This window comes from Chamaea fasciata, unplaced genomic scaffold, assembly GCF_029207755.1.
Source record: "Chamaea fasciata isolate MVZ Bird 193981 ecotype frontalis unplaced genomic scaffold, bChaFas1.0.hap1 SCAF_17, whole genome shotgun sequence".
Taxonomy (NCBI): Eukaryota; Metazoa; Chordata; class Aves; order Passeriformes; family Sylviidae; genus Chamaea; species Chamaea fasciata.
The window spans coordinates 5,626,449-5,637,710 of record NW_027094102.1 but is presented as its reverse complement, the minus strand read 5'-3'; the positions used below and the strand labels follow the sequence as shown (position 1 = coordinate 5,637,710).

The following is an 11,262-nucleotide window of genomic DNA, read 5'->3' as shown; positions in this document are numbered from 1 at the left end:
AAGGATGGAGGAGCTCCCGCACAGCCTGAGCAAGGTCGTGTATGGCCCCTGGGAAAGGCACCGGAGCTGCTGGGCTGCACCAAAACGCGCAGGTGCAGGGCAGACACCTCCTGTCTGCTATTCCTGCAGCCAGAAACCTCTAAATCCTTGGTGGAATTACGCCTTTAGCAGACTAATATTTAGGTAACTCAAATATCCTTCTCCCAACGTGAATCCCTTGGCAGGTCCCCGATGAACAGTTTGCTACACAAATCAGGAGGCATAACACTACTACGGTGCTGAACCTTTTGAGAGTGAAATAGCAAAAAGGTTCCTTACACACCAAAGACAGCTTCAGGAGAAGGAGGTTACTGAAAAAGCAAGAACCATCAAGTCATACTTTATCCTTTGCTTTGGTATTTCTTTCTCTGATAAAAAAGAGATCTTCCCCAGAAGGCCCGTGGCATAGTCAGGCACAGTCACACAGACCTGCTGCACACAGAGAACACAAACGAGCTTTGATGCAAGTAGAGACGGAGGGGAACCACATGTAGTAACCACCTTAGCTTTCATTTAGTCGTAGGCTTTCCTCCCTTTATTTGGGCAGGAAATGAAACTCTAAGTATTGTTATTCACTCTGCTACTGTCCCCTTTTCCAGAAGAGGGAGCCAAGTCATGGCAAATTGCAGCCAAAAATGTAAACCATTGTTTGTGTATTTGGGGTTTTTAAAGTTCTGTGTATGTTTGGAGTTCAGTGAACTCGAGGCAGAAAAGGAGATGAGCTCTGATATAACTACAGAGGTGAAATCCATGTAATAAGCCCAGAAAAGAACTGAAGAGGCCTTGGGCATGGTGGAGTCACCACAGATCCAGAAAATGTATGAACTCATAGCCAGGTATGAGGGATCCTGTGTTCAGTCTCACCGCTGAGGGGTGCAAACAGTTTCAACGCTGACACTGCAACAAGGAATCCCCTTTTCAGTGAGTTAGTAGTCGATTTGGAAATCAAGCACAAGTTTTCGTTATTTTCGTACTCTTTGGTTCCTCTCCTTGTCCTGCTCAGTGTCACCTCTTCAATTAGGAGCTTGACTAATCCACCTCTCAGATAAGAAGCTACTTTCACTGTCCAATCCAGCTGGAGTTGAAAGTGTTTGAGTGCAACATCCATCACATTCACAAAAATAAGTTTAAAGAGGAAATACACAGACATTGTTCCCTTTACTGCTGTATGATTTTCTATAAGCAAACCTCCCACCAAGCTGATTAAATGACAAATGGAATCAGCTCAGAGGACAGGTGCTGACTAAAGAAAATAATCTTACACAAGAACACAATCTCCTCTCATTTTTCCTGTGTTCAGCTTAATCTGTCAAAAGATTAAACGAAACAAAAGATTATTGGGTTAATATTTGACCTGACATTTACTATCCCTGTAGTTTATCCATACAATGGTTGAATTATTTGAAGATTTTATGAAGTTAAGCACAGATTAGGATCAAGTCCAGAAAGGGTGTGAAAGGAGGAATAGGCTCCTACATTCCATGAAGGATAATTGATGTTTCCTGGAAGGACAATGACTGCAGCTTGAGAGCTCCCTAACACAGAGCAGTTTCAATGCAATTTCTCCACACAATAAAGAAAACACACATGGGTTTCTACTGTTCATCCAACTTGGCAAAATTACTAGGCAGCAATACACTGAAAAAAAGCAAATTATCAGAGAATTTGGCAAATTGAGCCTGCTTGTAAATAAACAGCAATTCCATGCAGCAATTCATCCAGATGAGATAAGGTAGCAGGATATTGTTGGAATCCTCATGTAACTATTGTTGGAATCATGCTGTAATCCTCACGAAGAGCATGACAGAACATACAGGGCTTTCTGGTCTGAGGTGCCTGAAAGCATCAACACGCAGCCCACCAGTGGTTTAACCAACTTTGTGCTTAACTGATCAGGTGAAGGCAGAAGGGGAGCAGAAAGGAATAAAAATACCTTGAAGCACCTCGAGGTGCCCATGGAGAAGTACAAATCGTTTTGAGGGTGCTGTTGATGATCTTTGTGTTGTGTCTGTGCTCAGTTGAGCCCACCAAGCACCGAGCAGGGCTGGGGACACCATCTCACACAAAAGCTACAAACCCCCCCTCTCCCTTTTTGTTAAGGCCAGCAGAGCACAAACAATTCCTGACACGATGTCGCTTCTGGAGGGAAGAGAGAGCTACAGTGCAGGTCAGAACCTGTAGCCTCAAGGCAGATTTAGGGCAAATAGGACTCCATATCCTGTTCTGTTCTGGCTCTCAAGGATGCTCTCAGCCGTGGCTGACAGCAGCAGCCCCAGTTCCCGTGAAGACACAACACACAGGGATCCAACTCCATTTAATGAGCTTTGTAACCCACTTGGACACAAGGTGATTTGAAATAAGTCGAACAACACTCAGCTAGTCAAGGATTTCTTTAAGTAATGCCTTTAAGCTTATACTCAAGCATACAAAGCATAAATTTTACAAATTAAAAACAATAAAATCACCCTGGAATAATGTTGTGGCTTTTCCTGTATTTACAAAGAGTGGAAAGGAGGCAGAATTCTTTTCAATTTTTCTTTTAATGTGGGTGGAAGAAACTGAAAGTGTTTCAATGAAATCATCTTGAAGAGAGACGTACTTCACCTGGCTTAAAGTGTATGTTTGCCTCTTCAAAAGTCTTGAGAGGAAATGCTTTACTCAAAATTCTGCTGTTAACTTTCTGTGCAGCAGCCTCTGCTTTTTCAGCTATATAAAATTCAACAGTTCAGTATTTCACAAAGGACCACCCCAACTTCATCTTCAGGGAAGTCTGTGAACCCCCACCCTTCCAAAATCCCTCCTTTGTACAACAGAAGCAGCCACAGCTCAGCTTAGATTTGACAGGCAGAAACAAAACATGGGAACAGCGAAGATAGTTACAGGGAGGTGATGGCTTTGGGGAAAGGAGACAGAGTTGTAGCCTAATCAAAACACACTTGCTATGCAGCCTTTCTGCAGAACTATAAGACAGGATATTTTACAATCCAGCTTCTCCACATCCATAGCATGAATGAAAAAAATCTTATTTGCTTTCACCAAAGGCAAGGCTGAGGGAGGATGAGTGCACCACCTCTAAAGACCAGATCTGTCTGCCAACGCTGGGTTTGGAACAAATATTCTTACAAAAGTTATTTTCATATTGTTCTAAATTCAGTGGAACAAAATATGTATTTTTACACTAAAGCAAACTGATCAAAGTGGCATTTAATAGTATTTGTTAAAGTGGTTATCTAACAAAAATGGGTTAACAAAAGCCCATTCATTAGTAGTCACCAAATAAGACACTTCTCATGCATATGACAAAAATTCATTTGTGTACTGAGACATCTGTTTACTGTGTACAATATTTCCATAAATTATAATATGTTTCACAGCCCCTACAGTTCAAGAATATTTCAAACAGATTATATATTATATTTGTATATGCAAACTATTTTATATACACTAATATAAAGATCCTTAGAAGTACCAATATCACTACCTTTATGCTTTCTCTAAAATGCATAGCTTTCGAGTATCTTCTTGCAGTTACCAAAAACTTTACAGATTAAAGCTGCTTATCAATGTGGCATGTTCATAAAAACAAAGTGTAATAGTTCTAGACTAATTTTATATTAAACCTCTTAAAAAACGTGTTTATTTTTTAATGGAAAAAAACAACAAGCTAGTGGAAATTCAAGTAATCTATGCTCAATCATTGCCCAAATACTCTATGGAATTAAGGTAGCGTTCTAGGAGGACAGTGAACTTCTCACCCAGGGCTGTAATACTGCATTTCTCATGGAGAAAAATGCTCATCATGCCACAAAACCGCACCACTTTCCACTTCACCTGGGAGAAGCTTTACAGGAGATTCAACAACACAAGTGTCAGAACACAGAGGAAAAGCTGATCAGTTCTACATGAAGAAATTAGAGCTATTCCAGTTTTGTTTCTGCAGTTTGTTATTAAACAAAGTTACATTAACCATACAGTTTCTCACAAACTAAAAGTTATACATGGTTTTCAGACATCAACTGACTTCAAAAAGAAAAAAAAAAATTTAAAAAAACCCCCAAAACAACCAAACCCACAACTGTTAAAAGTCTGGTGTTAGAATAACCAGGTGAAGGAAAGCCAGACTGCTGCTGTAGCTGGGGAGGGCTACAGACAGCTTGTTTGTTATGTATAAACTTGAAGACCTCACTACCACAAATGCCTCAAAGTGGAGAACAGAATGATAAGTAAGAAATGGGAACAAATGGTTTTGTTACATCCATCATCTCGCTTAACCTTGGTGCTCTGCATCTCTCACAGCTGCATAACAAACAATGGCTTCCCCCCAAAAAAACAGCTACACAAGTAAACAGTGTTCACAGCAATGCAATCAGTAACAGGTTCTGTTAGTTCCCCTTAGCCAGGTGTGTCTGCAAAGCTTTATACAGTTTAATGCTTTAAGTATTCCAGTAAAATTAAGTGAAAACTAAGTTTCATTCTACAGGGTAATACCTACCATACAAGACTAGGTTATGTACAGTATGGGACTGGTGTGACAACTGCCAGAGTCTCATGATGTTAAACTGTTTCACTCATCAGCTTGCTCTGTGCTTGGCAAAACTTGATCTATAGAGCTAAAAATCTAGAGATAGATTTGGCAAAATTAATGCTTCCGACCACTGGATATAAACCAGTGTGCAGCACTGCAATCACTCAACCAGAATATCCCATACCCAGAAGATTACAATTTGTTGACTTGAAAGTCTGGACTTCACATTAAAACTATAGTTCTAACTGGAGTGAGGACAGTCAGTAAACAAATACAGATGAGGATGAACTGCATCTCTTCAGAAAGGTATGGAAGAAGTGAGAAAATGCAAATTTCTGGTTTTAGACAGCCCTGCTTTGCTTAGCTCAAGGCATAAAAACAGCCCATGTAGCTCTAAAACTACAATTCTTATTCAGCAAGCGTGAAGGCAGATCCTACACAAGATGAAGCATCAGAGGCTTCAACAAGCATCTCTCCCCACCACTTGATTTCCTAACACAAGTCTTTCACCTTACAGACACCCAGTGGCCTTCAAAGCTGTAGCAGCCACCTGGAATTGCTGCAAATTTAACATAGGGGGGAAAAGGCCCCTGTTAAAAAAACCCTCAAATGCCTCAGGCCATTTTGGTCATATGTGAATATTAAGAAAAAAAACCCTATTTCCATCAATACTCCTCCTGAAAAGATGGGTCACTGATCCATTATGAACATAGCTCTCACCATATAAAGCACCAAGAAGTCAGAAACAAGGAAGAAGAAAAAAAAACCAAAACAAAAGTCCTTAAATTATGATTTACAAGTTTGTACACTATTTCCTAAGCAAAAGTTTGACCTTACTGCAAAGTTTATAGATGAAAACTTGACCAGTTACTTTTAAGGGGAATGTATATCTGGCTATAACTTAAAGGTAGAAAATATTCACTGTTCTATATACACATTTCAAACAGGAGACAGTTAAACTGAACAGTTGCCAATATAGCTCCATATTAACTCACTGGCCACTAAACTAGGCATCAGCAGCCAATTAGAAAGCTTGAGTTCTGTACTTTTAAAAATGCTCTTTTTCCTGTCCTGTTTAATTGTTTTTTTTTTTTAAAAATGTATTATAGTGCATAGCCTAAGTCAGACTTCCAAAGAGATACAGCGCCTTTCAATGCAGTTTTTGCAGCATTTAAAAGGGACTTTTCTCCCTTCAAATTAGATGTTCATTGAAAAATCTGAATTGAGTGCTGTACTGTAGTAAAAATATTTCAGTCACAGACTGATATAAATGTATACTGTGCAGTACTAAGATTTTCTGATGTCCATCTGCACACATTTTACTTGGGCTCTTCAATCGTCCCCTTGCTGAGGTCTGTCATTTTGGGGTATTTCACTTTCTTCTGGTCCAGCTCATTCTGAGCCCACAGTAGTAGTTTCAGTAATTTTGCCAACTTGGGAGTTGATTCACGATTTTCATAGTCTAGAACAGCTTGATTAACCTCACTCCATACCTGGAAAAGAAAAACTGGAGTTCAGTGACAGTTTTCATATGATTAACACTGCTAAAGACACCCAGACACTGGGAAGATCACACCTAGTGTGCTAATTCCTCAGAAATGGCCAGGACAAAGCTCCACAGACTACAAGCCTGAGAAAGCAAGGAAGAGAGCCAAGTAGTTGAATATATTTGGAATATATTAACACCATTTTTTTTAAACCTTGCTCAAGAAACACTTCTGTTCTTTTGCGTATCACCATATAAAGTTTTTTCTAAGCATCTCAAAAATATTTAGATTTTATTTTCATAACATACACATAAAAGACATCAGTTTCCTTTGAGGAAGGACTACCTTCTGTCGCTGCATCATGTTCAGCAAGTCTCCAAATGGTGATTCTTCGGGATTATCAAAGGCAAGCAGAGCCAGCGTGCGCTCCATTTCTGTCAGGCATTCCCTGCTCTCCTCCCCTTGTTCTGCTAATTGGGTCTGAGCAAATTCCAGAGCTGCCTCTGTCTCACGCTGCCGAATCAGTTCAATCAAGTGCTGTTGCTACACACGAAAGACACAGCAATATTAGCCCCACAAATTAACAAATCTCCACTATTTCAAGGCTGGAAGATTCAGACACTGGTGTGTAATTTGAGACAAACACTAATCTGTAATTTGACAGTTTGAGGTCAGTTCTTCTCAATGTGTGAGACAAGGAGCAGCAACTTGGCTGCAAAATCTACTGAAGAAAGGAACTTGGTGCTTTTGAGTAACAGGGTTTGAGAAGATGGGTTACCAAAGGAATTGAGACCAACAGCAACTGGAAGCTAGTAACTCACAGGCCACTGCTGCTGTTACAAAGTTTTCATGTTAATAACTGTATATAGTGGCTCCTGTACCATGCCACAGTTTCCCATTGCTATTAAAAAAATGCCAAGAACACCCAATTGCATCCATGTTCAGTCAAAAACCTCCTAACATAACCTTAATTTCTTCACTACTTTTCCCATTCTCTCAGCAAACTCAAAGACAAAAATAAAAGTTTGCCACCTGTCCTCACCTGCAAATGAAAGTAGAGATATCTGTTGGTATCCAGCAGCTCTGGATGGAGGCTGTTTATCAATGCAATGGCTTCCTGGATCTGTCCTTTCAAGATCATCTCACGGATTTTTATTCTTTCATCCAGAGTCTCTAAATCCACACTGGGTTCAATTCCAGACTCCATCCGAAATTTCTCTGCTGCTTCTTTAAAGCCCTCTGAAATAGGAACATTTTACCCATAGAATGGATTGTATGAAACACTTCAGAAAAAAACCTATCAGCTTAAATGAAAATATTTGAGCGTTGCTTGTGCAATTTGGGAAGTTTAAAGATTAACCCAAAATTGCGAAAAATTCTTCTCTATATAAGAAGTCATTTATCCAACAGGCATCTAAGAGTAAATGCTTAATTCATTCTGAACTCTTGTACACTCACTCTCCAGGGAAGCAACTCATAGACCAATACCTCTTAACATGGAAGGCTGTTTTAAACTTAAATAAAGCACTGTAAGCACATTGCAAAATGAGATTGTGAAAGTCACATTTTCAAGTGGGTGGTTTTGCTTCGCCCTCCAGCCCCAGATCTGTTTACACAGATCCAGCAGCTTTTCTGAGAAGAAAACAGACAAGAAGAAATAATTTTGCTTTCCTGTGTAGTATTTAACATTATAACAGCTCTTTTAAATCCCAGGTCTTGCGTTCATAGACACACAAGTGATATACACCACCCACTAAGATGCTCTTGCTTCAACCCAGAGGCCTCACCTAGGCTCAGTGTAAACAGGGGTGTAGATAGAAACAAACACCTCCGCCCTAGCACAGCTTCCTGCGATGGCATGCACCTAATTACTATTCAATAAGAGCAACATTGCTATTCAGCAACAATTCCTGAGGGGTTTGGGTTGTTCCAAGTATAAAGCCAGGCCGTGTGCTGAAAGGGTTAATATTGTGGTCTCAAATTATTTTGACTATAGTGCCCTTTCAGAGTTTATCTTTCGGCCCAGCTAAAAACTTGCTTCTGATAGTTGTTCTTGCAGCTTTCAGACTGTTATTTAACAACAGCAACTTATCTTGAGCTGTTTCAATGGCACAAAAAAGGACATCATGGAGAAGCAGGTCATGTTTACAGCATTGCAGAAAACACTTTGTTTTCTTTATCACTTAGCAGAAGAGTTCAGGCTCATAAATGTCATCTGAATTCCATGAGAACTGCTCAGTCTCTTGATTCTTTGTCGGTCTGCAGCTAAGAGAACACCAGAGCAGTTGGGCTTTGCTAAGAGAAGCCAACAGCAATCATAAAATTCTCACAGCCCTTAATGCCACTCCATCCAGTTCCATATTCTATCCCAAACTGATAAAGGATGTGACACACAATAAGAGCCTCCAGGCACTACCACCCGTTTTTACCTGTGACAAGGTAGTTCATGATAAGGCGGTTCATGTCTGCTCTCTGGATATGTAAGTTATTGAGCTTCTCCATCCATTCATCTTTCGTGATTTCATCAGGTTTTTCTGCATAACTCATCCTGGACTCCCAACTACAAAAGAAAAGCATCTCATTTAACGTGATTCAAGAAGAAAGAAGTTTAATGGGTGTAAGAATTGTGGTACTGCCATGTTTAGAGCTTTCTATGAGCTCTTTTAAATTAATAATCCAAAAATTGACCCTTTTATCTTAAAACCAAAGTTTTGTATTTTTTTCCTCCTCGTTCCTGCAGTCTTCCATATCTATTTGCCAGGCTCTAAAGCTGCTTTCAGAAATCTCAGAATAAAAAATTCAAATACCATCTTCTTGTACTTACTCTTAAATCCACTCCATATAAATCTTGCATAGAATTTACACAGGACGTGCAGCATCACAGTGTGAAACCAGCCAATGAGAGCTTGACAGCCAGCCAGAAAGACTGTGACAAACACTTACAGCAATGCCTATGTAAACAATACCTGCTGTAAGTCTTCACCAAAACTTCGGACAGCTCCCTATATAGCACAGCTACAAAACTGGCCATGATGCATTACCCAGCGTTCAACTCAAAGCTTTACACCAGCACAGCTTCGCTGTGCCCAAAAGTTCTCCTGTCAGCGTTACTAAAACGTTATCTCCACTATTCTCCTAGACAATATTTTTGTTGGGATTGGCAGGCAAAGCATTTTACCAAAGCCGCGTTTAATGACTTCTACCTCCAAGCCACGACCACGGGGGCAGCGAAGGGGAGGACAGGCGGCCACAACAACAGCAACAGGCACGGCCGGCCCTGTCAGACAACACGAGCGGCAGCGCGACTCCTCACAGCGAGCCGCTTCCAACAGGTTCTCCCTTCTCCAACCCGCGGCCGGAGCCGCCCCGCACCCGCCAACTCCGACAGCGGGAGCACGACCCGCCCGGGCCCCGATCGCTCCCGGGCCCGCGTTCCGCCGCCCGCAACGGCGCTGGGCGAACGGGGCTCCCGCGCTGATGCTGCGGCCCGGCCCGGCCCGGCTCGCTGCGGACCCGGCTTCCCCCGCCGCCCCGGCCCGGCCCGGCCCAGCCCTGCGCAGGCCACAGGGGCGCTGGGCCACGGGAGCGCTGGGCCCCGCTCGCCAGAGGCCCGGCACCTCCGCAGCAGCCGCGGCGGGCGAGCGGCGGCCGGGCCGGCGGGTCCGGGTCAGGGTGAGGGCCCCGCTCCCGCCGTGCCCCGAGGCCGGCGCGGCCCCCCCGCCGCCATCTTACCGCGCGCGCCCGGGGCCGCTCCGACGCACGAACGCGGGGCCTCCGCCGCCTCCGCCGGGCCGCAGGCGCGCGGGTCTCGCGAGAGCGGCGCTGGCGGCCAATCAGCGCGCGGGGAGCGGCCGAGAACACGCGGCGGCGGAGCGGAGCCGGGGCAGCGCGGTGGCCGCCATGGCGGGCGCCGGGCGCTGAGGGACGCGCCCGCCTTCTCCTCCTCCTGCCCTGCGCGCCCGCTCCGCGCTCGGCTCACGGCACTGAGCGCCGGCCCCGCCGCCAGCAGCTGAGGCAGAGGCCGATCCGGGCCGTGCTCGGCGCGGGGAGCGCAGGAACGGCCGTGTGAGGCGGCGGCGGCCGCTCGTGCTGGACACAGCGGGGTCGGTGCGAGCAGCGGTTGTGGGGAGCGGCCGCGGGAGCTGCGGCCCCTCCGTCTGCCAGGGAAACGGGCAGGGCACAGCCTGCGGTATCCGTGTGCAGCCCCGGCAGTTTCCACATGCAATGATCGGCTGCGCTGGGAACTGCCCTGGCTGAGGGCTGATGCTCTCTGTCAAAACGCGCAGTGGCTGCTGAGGCGTTGATGAAGCCACCCCGGCGTTTGTGAGTCACTGCAGAAAAAGCAGGAACACAATGTTGCCAAAATAGGTTCTTGTACTCAGTGAACAAGAAGCCAATCCACACAGAGAGTCGAGGTATTTGATTTATTTACAGTTCTGCGCAGAAACGAGTGCTGGGTGGCAAATCCGAAGAGCCAGCACATCAACTATCAAAATTTCTTACTATTTATACATGTTAGCAAATGAATTAGTGTTCATTGGCTACAAGTTGATTAATCCACGTGCTCAGTCTTTTCTTTTGGATCCATCAGTGGTCACGATCTGCCCCTGCCCTAATTACCTTTAACCCAGTTGGAGCTGATTTCAGAGCAATTGCTGAATTGGCTTTATTAGTGTCTGCCTTATCTCGGAGTTCTGTCAGATGGCCTTGTGGCCCCTGAATTCTGCATTCTTTGTGTCCTCTGTCGTTGGTACATCCTTCTTACTAAGCTTTATTAACTTCCCCAAAACTTCAAAGAACATCCTCCCTTCAGAAAATTTTACATATTCCACATTTTGCAACAAAACCTCTATTTGTACATTTAAGGGGAGAACAGGCTTAAAATGTACACTTATCTCTGTGAAATGCTGCAAACGATACTCCTCAGGGAAATGTCATTTCACTCACACAGATGGGGAGTGTAGATACATTTGCGCACTTTTCACTCTTGATTTTTTAACTGCAATAAAGTCCGGGCTCCAAAACTCACTTTCATTACAATTGTGCTTACGTTGAAACAGAGAAAGCCTACAATGTAATAAATAATTTATTAGGACCATAGACTATTCTAAGTTGGAAGAGTAACACAAAAACAATTCTTAAGTCCTGATTCTATGCGGAACATCATGGCCAGCTGCATTTCATCAGGAGCCACAGTGGTTGGGAAAGGAA

General features: G+C 43.7%; 1 protein-coding gene across 2 annotated transcripts; it reads right to left on the bottom strand.

Annotated features, from left to right (window-relative positions):
* Positions 1-2,336: 2,336 nt before the first annotated feature.
* Positions 2,337-9,836, bottom strand: GID8 (GID complex subunit 8 homolog). 2 transcript variants are annotated; one of them, XM_066198818.1, is made up of 5 exons: positions 9,784-9,836; positions 8,481-8,611; positions 7,094-7,290; positions 6,397-6,594; positions 2,337-6,057 (listed from the first exon to the last, which is right to left on the bottom strand). In XM_066198818.1, the coding sequence occupies exons 2-5, from the start codon at positions 8,596-8,598 to the stop codon at positions 5,884-5,886; spliced, it is 687 nt and encodes a 228-aa protein (XP_066054915.1). In that variant the 5' UTR covers positions 8,599-8,611; positions 9,784-9,836; the 3' UTR covers positions 2,337-5,883. The 2 variants fall into 2 exon arrangements, with proteins under 2 accessions (XP_066054915.1, XP_066054916.1); XM_066198819.1 differs by lacking the exon at positions 9,784-9,836 and adding an exon at positions 9,255-9,464.
* Positions 9,837-11,262: the final 1,426 nt, after the last annotated feature.